We start from the raw sequence: 17,268 nt of genomic DNA, 5'->3' as shown, positions 1-17,268 counted from the left end.
GTTTATGTACAAAACTTACAACTTGTGTTTCTTCAATCACTTTAAATTACACAGTAGCATACTTGCACCCAGAAACTTTTATATTATTTAGGAATAACACAAGTTTTTCTCTGTTCAAATACAATGGTTTATTTCAAACACATTGGTTTATTAAACATACACACATTAACACTTAACAGTGATGATAATCACTTCAATTGCAGTGAAGAACGTAAAACACTACTTGTCTGGTAAGACAGAGAGATTTAAATGTCATTCAGGTTATTAAATAAAACTGTTCACAACACGAAACTTTAACGTATTTTGGGTTTAACGTGTTGGGATGCACTCACTAGTGTTATGTCCTTACTTCTTCGTGCATTTTAGTCTCAGTAACATCAATCATATCTAATGGGACGTCTACACAAACTAACCTTTTGTCTTAGATGCTACACATATATTAATGACAAAATTATATAAGATATTTCTTGATTTATAATACAGAAACATTGTAAAAAGAAAGATTTATTCATTTATTTATACCAGTTATATGGTATGAAATTACCTTGTTTCGCTTGTAACAGGTAAATAGTTTTGAGGATAACGCGTTACCACAGGTGCCGACTCCATCATGGGGCCTGAGGGGGCCCAAGCCCCCTCAAAAATTCGTTTCGGATGGTGGAGCTCCCCAATTATTTAAGAAAATTGTTAGTTATATTATGCTTTATAAAATCAGAAAATTATGTTGAAATTTTTTATTTTCCTTGTTTGACGATAGTTACCTTTTAAAATACATTCAGTAATGAGTTAAAACAAATAATTATTACGGTAGTAATCAGGTTAACTGAAAACAAGTGGTGGGAATCATGATACTGTTACGGTACTGCGGGCACACTTAGAATTTGTCCCGGTGCACAAACCTTCGGGTAAAGTCTGGTGCCGGTGGGCCAGCACTGCAGCTGTAGTGACATAAAAAGACTGGAGCAGAAGTGCCTGGAACCCTCTGCCTCACATCACCTTGATGATTCAAGACATTACAATGCCGCAGCTATATAAAGCCCACCCTGCTGTCGCAGTAATTCAGTGCGGATAGTTTCATTCAGTGCATACTGCAGACTTATTTAGTGTTCTGACTTTAGTGTCTAGTAAACTATTTTATATGACTATATTTTATTCATTTACTTTAGTCTCTTTGTGTATTGTGAATTAAGTTTGCAATGGATAAATTTGTTACCAAAAAGGTGCACTTGGAAGTTGATGATACTGCAAGTCAACCTCCATCAATTATTGTGTTGTCAATTGCTTCGTTGTCTTCAGGTGAGAACCGTTTACAGCCAAAACCTGGACAATCACGTAAGGGAAGATCTTTTCAGAAGTCTTGGTTGATCAGATATACGTGGTTAGAGTATGAAGCATCTACCGAAAAAGTTTTTTGCAAAACCTACAGAGGCAGATGCTAAAAGTCTGTTACAATTTTCTTCAAAAAAAGAAGATGCATTTACTTCCCCCAACACTGAATCACAAACTCTGTTTAGTATTTTAAAAGACATTTTTGCTCGTATTGATTTGTCAGTGGATAACTTAAGAGGACAGTGCTATAATGGTGCCTCAAATATGAGAGTTAAGTTCACAAAAGACTAAAAAAGTTAGTTTTGGATATACAACCAAAAGCACGTTATGTGCACTGCACTGCTCACAGTTTAAACTTGGCAGCTCTAGACAGTCCCTGCCATTTTACATCTATGAGGGGTATTATGGCTTTAGTCAAACACACCGTAATGGAATCCAACAAAAGGATGGGACTTCCAAGAAGTATACGTTGTGAGAGCACCAATGACCAAGCTGGTATATGACTCCTTTGCCCGACTCGATGGACTATGCATGCTTTTAGTATCTTGAGAATATTGAAATACTTTGAAGAACTTCTAGAGTTTTTTGAAACATTTCCTGCAGAGGACAAAACAGAGGCAGGTTACAAAAGTGCAGGCTACCTTGAGTCAATGTTACAATTTCTTTTTACGTTTTTATTGCCATGCAGTGAACCCAGTAGAGGGTGTCAATGAAAAAATTCAGTGCCCTCGTCTAAGTGTTGCTGATTTGGAAAAAGTATATGAGGGCTTGATTTGTATATTGAATGGAAGGCATGATAGTTTTGAACACTTTTGAGAATTGTGTTTAAAAGAAAACTTTCACAAGTTTATGACCCTTTGCTTCCTCGGAATTGAAGTATACCAAAGAAGTATGAAAGCAATAAAACCAGTTCACCACACACCTTCAAAACCCCAAAGGAATAATACAAAGCTATGTACATTGAAGTTTGTGAAATGGTGCAATCTTGCATTACTGAGTTGTTTGCTTCAACTGGACTCACACAGGTCATTGCAGTTGAACAATAGTGCTTGCTTTTAGTAAACAGAGGTGAAACATATTTGGAAAAATCAACTGATTTTTCAAAAATGACCTAGTCATTGAGAGACTGCACTTACACTTGAATATGTTAGCTGATATCGCTAATAAAAAAAAACTGGTCTTAAAAAGCGTGTGATATTAGAAAGTACATTACACTAGAGCCTGCAGTTGGAGGAATATTAGGTGAAGTAGTGAAGTGCATTAAGCTTCCCTAAGTAGTTCCAATCATGACAGCAACAACAGAAAGGTCATTTAGCGCCCTTAGATGTCTGAAGTCATATCTCTGATTAACAATGGGACAGAAGCGACTGAACAACTTGGCTGTTCTTCATGCCCACCGAGATGTTTTGGATGAATTGGATATCCAACCAGTCATCATCGACAACTTCATATTCAGTAATCCAGTCAGATGGTCACCATTTGCACCCTTCTAAAGACACTCTAGCCCTAATAATGGCATTTAGATCAATATTAAAAGTCTTTATAAAATAGAGAATTAAATACATACATAATGTTAAATTTTCAGTTTCGAAATATTAGTACTATTTTAGTAATGTATTACTATAGTACTGTATTAGTTATTTTCAAATACTTAAATATTTTTAGGGTGAAAGACCCAATTAAAATTTGCTATTTACATACTTTTTGACTGGAAGTATTAGGCATACTGTTAACTTTATTAACTGTATTAAAGCATTAACTTTGAGATATTGTTTTTATTTAAGGAACCCAGAGCCTTATTCAAAGTAAGCTTAAATTAGCTATTTCATTTATTAATCAAAGTGCTATTCCTGTGCAACAGCAATATTTTATGTTTTACTCTTCTAATGATAGTTTAGAATATATTTAAATATGATTCAGTTTTTTCAGAGTTATACAGGGTGGTCCATTGATAGTGACCGGGCCAAATATCTCATGAAGTAAGCATCAAACGAAAAAACTACAAAGAACAAAACTCTTCTAGCTTGAAGGGGGAAACCAGATGACGCTATGGTTGGCCCGCTAGATGACACTGCCATAGGTCAAACGGATATCAACTGTGTTTTTTTGAAATAGGAACCCCCATTTTTTAATACATACTTGTGTAGTACGTAAATAAATATAAATGTTTTAGTTGGACCATTTTTTCGCTTTGTGATAGATGGTGCTGTAATAGTCACAAACGTGTAAGTACGTGGTATCATGTAACATTCCGCTAGTGCGGACAGTATTTGCTTCGTGATACATTACCCGTGTTAACATGGACCGTTTACCAATTGTGGAAAAGGTCGATATCGTGTTGATGTATGGCTATTGTGATCAAAATGCCCAACAGGCGTGTGCTATGTATGATGTTCGGTATCCTGGACGACATCATCCAAGTGTCCAGACTGTTCGCCGGATAGTTACATTACTTAAGGAAACAGGAAGTGTTCAGCCACATGTGAAACGTAAACCATGACCTGCAACAAGTGATGATGCCCAAGTAGGTGTTTTAGCTGCTGTCACGGCTAATCCGCACATCAGTAGAAGACAAATTGCGTGGGAATCGGGAATCTCAAAAACGTCGGTGTTGAGAATGCTACTTCAACATCGATTGCACCCGTACCATATTTCTATGCACCAGAATTTCATGGTGACGTCTTTGAACGTCGTGTACAGTTCTGCCACTGGGCACAAGAGAAATTATGGGATGACGACAGATTTTTTGCATGCGTTCTATTTAGCGATAAAGCGTCATTCACCAACAGCGGTAATGTAAACCAGCATAATATGCACTATTGGGCAACAGAAAATCCACAATGGCTGTGACAAGTGGAACATCAGTGACGTTGGCGGGTTAATGTATGGTGCAGCATTATGGGAGGAAGGATAATTGGCCCCCATTTTTACAATGGCAATCTAAATGGTGATATGGATGCTGATTTCCTATGTAATGTTCTACCGATGTTACTGCAAGCTGTTTCACTGCATGACAGAATGGCGATGTATTTCCAATATAATGGATGTCTGGCACATAGCTCGCGTGCAGTTGAAGCGCTATTGAATAGCATATTTCATGACAGGTGGATTGGTCGTCGAAGCACCATACCATGGCCCATACGTTCACCGGATCTGACGTTCCGGGATTTCTTTCTGTGGGGAAAGTTGAAGGATATTTGCTATCGTGATCCACCGACAACGCCTGACGACATGCATCAGCGCATTGTCAATGCATGTGCAAACATTACGGAAGGCGAACTACTCGCTGTTGAGAGGAATGTCATTACACGTATTGCCAAATGCATTGAGGTTTGCGGACATCATTTTGAGCATTTATTACATTAATGTGGTCTTTACAGGTGATCACGCTGTAACAGCAATCGTTCTCAGAAATGATAAGTTCACAAAGGTACATGTATCACATTGGAACAACCGAAATAAAATGTTCAAACGTACCTACGTTCTGTATTTTAATTTTAAAATCCTACCTGTTACCAACTGTTAGTCTAAAATTGTGAGCCATGTGACTATTACAGCACCATCTATCACAAAGCGTAAAAAGTGGTCTAACTAAAACATGAACCATGGACCTTGCTGCTGGTGGGGAAGCTTGCGTGCCTCAGCGATACAGATAGCCGTACCGTAGGTGCAACCACAACGGAGGGGTATCTGTTGAGAGGCCAGACAAACGTGTGGTTCCTGAAGAGGGGCAGCAGCCTTTTCAGTAGTTGCAAGGGCAACAGTCTGGATGATTGACTTATCTGGCCTTGTAACAATAACCAAAACGGCCTTGCTGTGCTGGTACTGCGAACGGCTGAAAGCAAGGGGAAACTACGGCCGTAATTTTTCCCAAGGGCATGCAGCTTTACTGTATGATTAAATGATGATGGCGTCATCTTGGGTAAAATATTCCGGAGGTAAAATAGTCCCCCATTCGGATCTCCGGGCGGGGACTACTCAAGAGGATGTCGTTATCAGGAGAAAGAAAACTCGCGTTCTACGGGTCGGAGCGTGGAATGTCAGATCACTTAATCGGGCAGGTAGGTTAGAAAATTTAAAAAGGGAAATGGATAGGTTAAAGTTAGATATAGTGGGAATTAGTGAAGTTCGGTGGCAGGAGGAACAAGACTTCTGGTCAGGTGACTACAGGATTATAAACACAAAATCAAATAGGGGTAATGCAGGAGTAGGTTTAATAATGAATAGGAACATAGGAATGCGGGTAAGCTACTACAAACAGCATAGTGAACGCATTATTGTGGCCAAGATAGATACGAAGCCCACACCTACTACAGTAGTACAAGTTTATATGCCAACTAGCTCTGCAGATGACGAAGAAATTGAAGAAATGTATGATGAAATAAAAGAAATTATTCAGATAGTGAAGGGAGATGAAAATTTAATAGTCATGGGTGACTGGAATTCGAGTGTAGGAAAAGGGAGAGAAGGAAACATAGTAGGTGAATATGGATTGGGGCTAAGAAATTAAAGAGGAAGCCGCCTGGTAGAATTTTGCACAGAGCACAACTTAATCATAGCTAACACTTTGTTTAAGAATCATGAAAGAAGGTTGTATACATGGGAGAACCCTGGAGATACTAAAATTTATCAGATAGATTATATAATGGTAAGACAGAGATTTAGGAACCAGGTTTTAAATTGTAAGACATTTCCAGGGGCAGATGTGGACTCTGACCACAATCTATTGGTTATGAACTGCAGATTAAAACTGAAGAAACTGCAAAAAGGTGGGAATTTAATGCGATGGGACCTGGATAAACTGAAGAACCAGAGGTTGTACAGAGTTGCGGGGAGAGCATAAGGGAACAATTGACAGGAATGGGGGAAAGAAATACAGTAGAAGAAGAATGGGTAGCTTTGAGGGATGAAGTAGTGAAGGCAGCAGAGGATCAGGTAGGTAAAAAGAAGAGGTCAAGTAGAAATACTTGGGTAACAGAAGAGATATTGAATTTAATTGATGAAAGGAGAAAATATAAAAATGCAGTAAATGAAGCAGGCAAAAAGGAATACAAACGTCTCAAAAATGAGATCGACATGAAGTGCAAAATGGCTAAGCAGGGATGGCTAGACGACAAATGTAAGGATGTAGAGGCTTATCTCACTAGGGGTAAGATAGATACTGCCTACAGGAAAATTAAAGAGACCTTTGGAGATAAGAGAACGACTTGTATGAATATCAAGAGCTCAGATGGAAACCCAGTTCTAAGCAAGGAAGGGAAAGCAGAAAGGTGGAAGGAGTATATAGAGGGTCTATACGAGGGCGATGTACTTGAGGACAATATTATGGAAATGGAAGAGGATGTAGATGAAGATGAAATGGGAGATACGATACTGCGTGAAGAGTTTGACAGAGCACTGAAAGACTTGAGTCGAAACAAGGCCCCCGGAGTAGACAACATTCCATTGGAACTACTGACGGCCTTGGGAGAGCCAGTCATGACAAAACTCTACCATCTGGTGAGCAAGATGTATGAAACAGGAGAAATACCCTCAGACTTCAAGAAGAATATAATAATTCCAATCCCAAAGAAAGCAGGTGTTGACAGATGTGAAAATTACCGAACCATCAGTTTAATAAGTCACAGCTGCAAAATACTAACACGAATTCTTTACAGACGAATGGAAAAACTAATAGAAGCCAACCTCGGGGAAGATCAGTTTGGATTCCGTAGAAATGTTGGAACACGTGAGGCAATACTGACCTTACGACTTATCTTAGAAGAAAGATTAAGGAAAGGCAAACCTACGTTTCTAGCATTTGTAGACTTAGAGAAAGCTTTTGACAATGTTGACTGGAATACTCTCTTTCAAATTCTAAAGGTGGCAGGGGTAAAATACAGGGAGCGAAAGGCTATTTACAATTTGTACAGAAACCAGATGGCAGTTATAAGAGTCGAGGGACATGAAAGGGAAGCAGTGGTTGGGAAGGGAGTAAGACAGGGTTGTAGCCTCTCCCCGATGTTATTCAATCTGTATATTGAGCAAGCAGTAAAGGAAACAAAAGAAAAATTTGGAGTAGGTATTAAAATCCATGGAGAAGAAATAAAAACATTGAGGTTCGCCGATGACATTGTAATTCTGTCAGAGACAGCAAAGGACTTGGAAGAGCAGTTGAATGAAATGGACAGTGTCTTGAAAGGAGGATATAAGATGAACATCAACAAAAGCAAAACGAGGATAATGGAATGTAGTCGAATTAAGTCGGGTGATGCTGATGGAATTAGATTAGGAAATGAGACACTTAAAGTAGTAAAGGAGTTTTGCTATTTGGGGAGCAAAATAACTGATGATGGTCGAAGTAGAGAGGATATAAAATGTAGACTGGCAATGGCAAGGAAAGCGTTTCTGAAGAAGAGAAATTTGTTAACATCGAGTATAGATTTAAGTGTGAGGAAGTCATTTCTGAAAGTATTTGTATGGAGTGTAGCCATGTATGGAAGTGAAACATGGACGATAAATAGTTTGGACAAGAAGAGAATAGAAGCTTTTGAAATGTGGTGCTACAGAAGAATGCTGAATATTAGATGGGTAGATCACATAACTAATGAGGAAGTACTGAATAGGATTGGGGAGAAGAGAAGTTTGTGGCACAACTTGACCAGAAGACGGGATCGGTTGGTAGGACATGTTCTGAGGCATCAAGGGGTCACCAATTTAGTATTGGAGGGCAGCATGGAGGGTAAAAATCGTAGAGGGAGACCAAGAGATGAATACACTAAGCAGATTCAGAAGGATGTAGGTTGCAGTAGGTACTGGGAGATGAAGAAGCTTGCACAGGATAGAGTAGCATGGAGAGCTGCATCAAACCAGTCTCAGGACTGAAGACCACAACAACAACAACTAAAACATTCATATTTCTTTACATACTACACGAATATGTAATTAAAAAATGGGGGTTCCTATTTTTAAAAAAGCAGTTGATACCTGTTTGACCTATGGCAGTGCCATCCGGTGAGCCAACCATAGCGCCATCTGGTTTCCCCCTTCAAGCTAGACAAGTTTCGTTCTTTGTAGTTTTTTCCCCTGTGTGTTATCATCTATTGTCCAAGAATGACCTCATTAAGTTACACATAATAGCTCTTCACCAGTACTTATATAAATGCTTCCAGTTATGTCTGCTTGCTACCTTGTTTAAAAATACTTTGCTGCTTCTATCTAAGTCTCTTTGTCAAAGACTGTTGTCATTACCGAAGTCACAGTTAAAGCCCCAGCATCATTCCAAATTACCAGAATAAAGGGGAAGGGGGAGAGAAAACTCCAGTAATTTCCTAGAAACTATTGCCACTTTATGTAACTAACATGTTATTCTCATTATGATTCACCATCATTTATTGAGGGCTGTATATACTTTCCAGGCTTTCATGGGCAGTATTTATATCATTTGTGATTATAGTTTCATGGGTGTTTAGCCATGGTCAGATAAAGGTTTCAGTGCCGATCATTTTATCTCCCAATGTTGGAGATATCATCAGAGTTTGTAACCAGGGAACCACTGAATTCAGTTCTCTGATACTGTACTTTTATCAAGGCCCAGTCATTACTACACTACGATGTATAGAGGGGCCTGAAAAATTCAAAACATAAGAACAACTTTAAGAGAAAATAAGATAGCTGCAAATAAGATAAGTTATAGGCTTTGGTACTAAATAAAGCAAATGTCACCAAATCTTCTGCAGTACAAGGTTCATAATGCATGCTGGCGCAACTATGTGATCTATGGCAGCATTCAAATGGCATCACAACGCAATGTAATTTTGTTTTGTATGAAAGTCAGCTAAAGAAGTCTTCTTCGGAGGATTTCTCCAGTACCCTTGCTTACACCATAGCCTAATTCCCATAAAACTAAAATCTTCTTACCTGTACTTTACTAAAATCTGATCCTCCTCTTGAGGTATCCTCACTAAAACAATCCTCCCCAATAAATCCTTTTTTGATTCTATCTTATTCCTGTCACATATTATAAAATCAAGTTCACTGTAATCAGACTGCTAGCAAAGTAGCGGTCAATATAAAGAAGAAGAAAACAATGCTTTTCACATCATACATAGTAACTACCACTAATAAATGCTAATCATGTGCAGTTCAGTCCATGTTTCATGCTAATGCTACACAGCCTTTTTTAAAACCAGTAATATTTTGTAAAAAAAAAAAATGTGATGTTTTACCAGTCCCTGAAAGTTTCATTTTATTTTTGTACTGTCCCTTGTCCCGTCTCAGACAGTAATCACATTGTAGTTGAAACTGATTACAACTCTAGTATAGAGAATCATCTTGTAGTTATTAGTTAACTCAACATCCTCATCAACCATTTGACATCTACTGCTATATAAGGGCCATAATTTTTTAGTTTTACCCAAGAACAAATTTAGTGAGAGCTCAGCAACAAGATTGGTCTGTTTTCTTTTGGCCTAAGGTCTCTGTCCCATTTCTTATCTTTCAGTCAGTACTGTACTTTCTCATTCCCTTTCTTCCTCCAACAGATCTTTTTTTTTCTTTCCTCGCAACTGTGAAACAGTGCTACATGCTCGCATGACTAGTCAAAATAAAATATCTGTGACTTTTCTTCTCAGTTCAGTTGTATCAACATTTAACTGATTTTCTTGCTGCACTTGTGAAACATTAAGAGAGGAGCAAGTTACATAGCTAGCTTTTCTGTGTGCTTCTACAGCTCATTTCTCATAGAAGGATGGGTACATTCCGTGTGTGGATGCAGTAGGAGCTGGCCGCAGTTTGCAAACAGTTAAAGATGCTTTTGGCCATGGTCAGCCATTTTCAGGCTGCTGCTGCCTTGTTGTGTAAAGATGGCGGAGAATCGGCATGTCGCATGGGGCACCACATGTGCCACTTGTTGCACCCACAGTGACTGCTACTGAGGCACCTTACAGTGTATCCAACATTGGGGATCCACTGTCACTGAAGGCTGAACGGCAGGTTGTAATGCATTCACGTAGCATGAGTCAGAGTGTCAATGTAGGGACCGGCCATCTGGCCTCACGTGTTCACCCTGTGAGTGGACATGCGGCCGCTCCTTCACCAGGGTCTGAGCAGACACATGGGGGGGGGGGGGGGTTCTAGTTATGGGAAACTCCAATAAATATTAGCTGTGATATGGAACCCTTTAGGAAGATAGGGTAAGAGCCAGGAAAAAACTTAAATGTGTGTCCAGTATGCCTGCCATGGGGCCTCATCTAAGAGGCAGAGAAGGCTCTGCCTGTGGCTATTGACAGGAAAAAAATTTCAATGTGTGCCCGGTATGTCTGCCATGGGGTCTCATCTGAGATGTGGAGAAGGCTCTGCCTGTGGCTATCAAGGGTTCAGGGTGCAGTCATCTGCAGGTTGTGGCTCATTTTGGCACCAATGATGTCTATTGCTTGGATTCAGAGTCCATTCTCCGTTCATATGGGCTACTGGTGGAAATGGTGAAGGCTGTTAGCCTCTCTCGCAGGTTGCAAACAGATCTCACAATTTGCAGTATAATGCCCAGAAATTAATTGGGAGACCTTTTGTTTACAGCCGAGTAGAGGGTATCAACCAGAGGCTCCACCATTTCTGGGATGGACTTGATTGCAGAATTCTGGACCTGGGTTATGTGGTGGAGAATTGTAGGATTCCTCTTGATAGGTAAGAGGTGCACTACACAAAGGAAGCATTTACTCGGGTAGCAGAGTACTTGCGAAGTACTGCCGACCTATCAGGTCATATTAAAGGAAGACATCAAAAGAAATTCAGACATGTGCTGCTGAATTTGTTTTGAGTAGATTTGATCTGCATGCAAGTGTTATGGTAAAATTTAGAGGATAGGCAGATGCAGCTGACTGCAGAACGATTTTCCTGCCGCCAATGTACATTTCGTGTAAAGACCACGAAGACGAGAGAAATTAGAGCTCGGTTGGAGGCATATAGACAGTCATTTTTCCCATGATCCATTTGTGAATGGAATAGGGCAGGAAATTACTAATAGTGGTACGAGGTACCTTTTATACCATATGGTGGCTTGTGGAGTATGTATATAGACCTAAATCTAAATTCTGCCTACCGTTTTTCCACACTTACAAACATTGATGGTTACTATGTGTGATGTTATACATCAGATATAACCTCTGTTTCAGTTGATTTGTTTGAAGTTTCATTCCATCTTTCACTTGACAACACTAACTGGTCATCCATGTACAACCAAACATTGTTTAATTTATCAATATTTGTTTGTGACTGAGCTGTTACAAGTGCATTATTTTGCTGATACTCTTCCTTTATAAATTATATTTTGTTTACTAAGTCTAGATTGGCTTACTTAAACTGTAAATTATTGTTTTCTTTTCAATCAAACCAGCTAACTGCGGCACCGTGAGTTGTAAAGAATCTCTCTTGGGTGGTTGAACTGTAGCTTTGCCCTCCACTGTCTTCCCAGTTGTCATTTAATCACTCTTAGAAAATACGTAGTTCTGTGCCGTATCATTAATGCAGATAATAGTTACTTGAGATTGGAACAAGTATACTGTGCAATATGCCCAGTTCCAGTTCAATAAATATCTTTTAACTATAATTACTTTTGAAATAACACTAAATTGGATCACTTATCCTTAAAATTAAATAATCCTCGGCATAAAGTTGGCACTGATGGCCTATCTGCAACTGTATCTTTTCATGCCCATTCTATTTCAGATTACAAACACCGGTACTTATGATGCCATCATGTATAATTTCCAAATGAATTAAAACTGTCTGCATACATATGACTGCCAATGGATTGGATTGTCCGTACATCAAGCCAAATACATGTTGTGGTACTGTTTCGTCTGACACCAGATACAGCATCCCTTCATTTATAATATTTATGAGAGAGTGAGAGTGTCAGTTTTTTTCCACAGTAGAGGTCTTGCTCTCAACTTATTGAAAACTAAGTACTCTTAGGTACAAGTGTCATTAATGTGTGATTTTAGATGTACCTGACATGATGATTTTGAACTCAGTATGTTAGAGGTTAAGTGGGCGTAAGTCTAATTTCAGCAGTTCTGATTTGAGACCATGTTTGTAATACCTGCACACTGCTTCATCTGTGGAAGAGGTCAGCTCTAGTCCTAGGGCAATTTAGGCAGTGCTAAAAGGGCACATGCCTATTTCACATTGCCTAAATTAATAAATCTGCATTATGCAGCATGAAATATCAAATGTGAGCTGTCTTGCTTCTGGTGTCACATGTATTGCCTATATTCAAATGTACGTGTTAATGAGCCATTTATTAAACATGCTTTTTGACTCATAATAAAACTTTATGTTTCAGAGAGGCCTTGGTTTTGATCCATTTACATCTTTAAATGCTATTTGGTTTCCACGTCCGTCTGAATCTTGGAACCCTCCAGCTAACAACTAAATCATTCGGCAAGAATACAGGTTTTGACACTGGTGATACATTCACTACATTTCCACTAGCAACAGAGAGATGCTACTCCATTTACACATTGAAGTCAAAACATTAAAATTTATCAAACTGTATCATGGATATGAAAAGCATGTAATTTGTTTCCCTTGCACTATAAAAACAGATTCTCTAAGTTTCTTTGAATTTAATGTGAATATCTGCAAAATTTTTGTTTGTTTACCATCTTGAAGTTTATAATAATGAGGAATAGTTTTATTTTAATTTCAAGTGAGTGTTTGTCGCATACTTGGTTTATTTCCTCTTAACCTCACTTTTAAATGCAACAGAAACCCTGCCTTCTTGCGCATAGACGATTATGTTTAAAATAAACTATGCTAGAGAAGAAATTAAAAACTGAAACTGACAACAACTGAGAGTTGGAAAATTCAGTATTTGTAATTTGACGTTCCCCTCATTTGATTGGAAAACTGCATATTTTTTCATTATCATGTTACTAAAAGCACTGTATATGGTTGTGTGTCACTCAGAAATGTAATTTATTTTTTTATTTTTATTTTTTGAGCATTATTTGCGAAATAATTATTGTGTTTCTAATGTTTGTAATACTTAAATCCTGTGTTCATTGTGTACCATGTCACCAAAGAATGTACAAATTAATTTTGTGCAGTGAATCTTGACTGCAGAAATGTCATATCCTTAAGACTGGCACATGGATGGTCTCTTCGAGGAAAAAAAAAAAAAAAAAAAAAAAAAGAAAGAAAGAAAGAAAATGAAAAATGCCATTTATGTGTCATGAGGGATAAATTCAAAATAAAAACATTTTTTTTATATGATCTGTTGTTATTCTGTTTATCTTTTCCCAGAGACAGTTGGTAGTATTTTGCATATAGAGCTAAGACATATATAATAACCTAAAATTCACTGTCTCCCTTGCCCTCTTTGTCCTTTTCTTTCTCTTTGCAAACAGTGAATTCATTTTCTGGTATATGTATTGTTTCGTATAGCTGCATAGTTAATGGTAGAGGGATTAAATTGACAGCTACAAAAAGTTCCTCAGGTAGATATTTTCACAGGTTCATAACAACATATCCAAGTGCTATGTAGTTTCTCATACTAGAAATATTTGATTTAAAAAGTGATAAGATGTCTTTTTTTTTAATATAATCCATTATGGAGTCGAGGTAGCAGTTGTCGTTATACTGGTTATCACTGTTAGCATTCAACCGCGATTCTTATACATATATTTTAACAACGCGTTTCAAGAGACAATGCTCTCATCATCAGGTTGTAAAGTCTATGTCATGAAATTAAACGGACTAAAAAGACAATTTTTATGATGGTATTTTGTCTTTTTAGTCCGTTTAATTTCATGACATAGACTTTACAACCTGATGATGAGAGCATTGTCTCTTGAAACGCGTTGTTAAAATATATGTATAAGAATCGCGGTTGAATGCTAACAGTGATAACCAGGATAATATGTCTGCATTAAACACGTAAAGCAAAAAACCAAGAAGAAGTCAACAGAAATTTATTAATATCTTAAGACAATAAGAGCTCTTCTCTCTAATAATTGAAGATGGAAAATTGTAATCTAGTGTCCCACTGATAGAAGTGTCACTAAAAATGCAGCTAGGACCTGAACAAATCATCTAGACATGTGCCTGAAGCAATTCCGTGAATTCATGTGTAATGTAATCAGGACTGCTGAATAAGGATTTGAATGCCCACTCCTTCTAAATATGATCCTCCCATAACACCTTACTCATAGCGTGGTCTTAAAACTCTCTTGGTGAATCAACTATTTGTCTTGCTCTTCAGTATCCAGCCGAGTGCAATTGTTGATGAAATAGTATTATTTTGACTGTAGAATGAGCATCTTTGCTACGTTGTGCCTCCTTTATACTCTTTATCAGCTCCTACCATATATTCTGCTTCCAGCCAGTGTAGCTTTGAGTGGTAGGGGGCTGCAATTGCCAAATGCTGGTAGCAAAGTCTGCTCCCTCAGTGCCTCTGCCGCCCGTGTCAGGTGCAGAAGTCACTCAGGGCTGACGTGATTTCATTGTACTGAGTCTGTGTCCCCACCTTACTTAGATTGAAGCCACTCTCTCTATTTATCAGACAATCGGCCACTCACATCTCAACAGATTCCTTTAAGACACAATCCTCTAAAAGAAGAGGTTTATCTTAGCATTTCTGCTTTTCTTATTTCATGAAATCCCCTGTTGCTTGCAGTGTTGTGCAACCGCATATTTTGTGGGAATTTTTTTTTTTTTTTGACTTCTCACACATTACTGCATTTACATTGAATATGATAGACACCTGGGCTATGGAGTCTCATGTCTTCTTCACAGAACCTAATAGTGCTTGCATTTTTGGATGATGATATGAAATGTTTTCAGTGTTATGCTGAGCTAAATTCTGTCTTTTTTTTTTCCTTATTATTTTGTGTTTGCTGGGTTTGTAACTTCTGCCTAAAGGCACATCAGATTTGTGTCTTGCCATATCCATTCTTCGTGGATCTGCTTGAGCTCTGTTGATAGGCTTTCTTGGTCATACACTGCATGGACCTTGTGCACCAGTATCTGTAGCACACCCTCACAATGTAGGGATGATGCCAGCTGGAACTAAGCTGACACAAGTCAGTCTGGGTGGCTTTGCTGTAGACACTTTCCCCATAGTGCCAGGACATAAAAAAGAGGAGTTGCTTTTCATTTCCAACCCCACAATGACTCTGATGCTGGGGTGTAGTTTTCAGATTTTGGGGGAACTACTCGAGCCTTTCACATCCCTGTGGCTGTACACCAAGTGTGTCACCAACATACATTTTTCAAAAGTTTTTCTTCAAAATCTTCCATGAATAAGTTTGCCACAACTGATGAAATAAGACTCCTTGTGCCAATGTCATCTGTTTGTTCATAATAATCACTCCTTGTGGGCAAGAATGTATGTGTAAGAGGAAATTTGAAGAGGATAGGCATTGTGGGACTGAAACTACATGATCAGCTTGAGGGAATCACAAAGCAGCACCTTGGTGAAAAATGAGACCACATCAAAGCTCAATATAATCTCCTGGTTTGAAGGCATTGTTGTTGTAGCTACCGAATGAAATTTACTGCGTTTCTGATTTGATGCTGACATTTATTGACATAGAGACTTAATACTGCCGTCAGATGTTTGGCCAGCTGTTACATAAGTGTCCCTGTGTTGCTTACAACAGACCTTAGAGGAATGTCTTGTCTGCGTAGTTTGGTAAGCCATAGAGCCAATAGTGATAAAGCAGCACATGGTCAAAGCTTTTTGATACTTCCCTTAGGCATGGACTGGCACTGAGTCTTCATGGTCTTCCTTTTTACCATCTTGGTCAGGTCTCCTTTTAATTTTCTGTCTGCTGGGTCATCGAGTAAATTATACATTTTGTGGTTGTATTCTGATAGCAGAAGTGGTACAATGGCATTTCCCTTGGCTGCAGGTAAAATGACTATTTCAGGATCTTTCTGTAGTTCTGTTTTCGTGATATTTGTCTTTGGTGGAGTGACTCATAAGTACATGGCACATTGCCCACTGTATTCCTTCCACATCTTTGCTGGGGAGGGCACAGATAACTTGTTCTGTACAACTGATAAAATCTGAAGCTGAGTTGGTGTTGATGCAAAATTGAGTCCTTTCTTGATAACTGATTTTGCACAGTCATCAGTCTCTTTTCCCGTGAAACTGACTACATTACTTGTTGCAGCAGTTGTTGTTCTGTTGCAGGTAGATGTTTGAACTTGGTGACTTGTTTGATTGTAGTACTGCACAGAGATTGGTCAACTCCCAAAAATAAGGCAAGAGTAAGGGGGCCAAGCAGTACGAAGAGCTGAATATAAAAACATGAGAGCAACACAAACAGTTGGTTCAGTGTATAAGCTTAAGATGAGCTGTACTGATAAGTTTAACGTATGAGTCCCAACAATACAAAGAAATGTACAAGTTTAAAAATTTCCACGAAATTAATCTTTATCAGCACAGTAAGCAATGAATGCAAGAAGAAATTGGCAAAAGTAAACTTTCAACTGTTTTAAGGCAGTGGTCTCACTTTGGAATATAATCTTAACATTTTCCACAAAATTAATCTTTATTGTCGTAATAAGCAACAAATGCAAGAAGAAATTGACAAGAAGTAAACAGTCAGTTGTTTTAAGGTGGTGGTTTCATTTTGGAACCATTGGTACATCAGACCTAACATTTTCAACCACACATCATTTCAAGTAGTATATTTGAAAGTAAATTCATATTTTTTCTGTGCACAATTCCACATCTCAAAACTTCCATAAAACCTAAAACAAGTTGCAGTCAATAACAAGCAAAAATGGGCCTGAAATTTACTCAATTTTGTATCGTATGTACATACTGCCCCAGTGGTTCCATTTCGAAACCACTCATAATGTAGCAGTATTTTTTTTAAAAAAAAGCAAACAGAAAAGAAAGAAAGAAAACACGCATGGCATAGTCTCCTACAATCATGCACGTAGCAC

General features: G+C 38.3%; 1 protein-coding gene across 2 annotated transcripts in view; it reads left to right on the top strand.

Moving 5' to 3' along the window:
* Positions 1-12,924, top strand: part of LOC126199383 (transmembrane protein 131) — a 385,780-nt gene extending 372,856 nt beyond the window's left edge. For both annotated transcript variants that reach the window (XM_049936301.1, XM_049936300.1), the window contains exon 25: positions 12,653-12,924. In XM_049936301.1, the coding sequence (XP_049792258.1) occupies positions 12,653-12,742 (90 nt within the window). In that variant the 3' untranslated portion in view covers positions 12,743-12,924. The remainder of the gene's footprint in view (positions 1-12,652) is intronic.
* Positions 12,925-17,268: the final 4,344 nt, after the last annotated feature.

Source organism: Schistocerca nitens, chromosome 8 (genome assembly GCF_023898315.1).
Source record: "Schistocerca nitens isolate TAMUIC-IGC-003100 chromosome 8, iqSchNite1.1, whole genome shotgun sequence".
NCBI lineage: Eukaryota > Metazoa > Arthropoda > Insecta > Orthoptera > Acrididae > Schistocerca > Schistocerca nitens.
The sequence above is the reverse complement of the archived record's forward strand: the minus strand, read 5'-3'. Positions and strand labels throughout refer to the sequence as shown.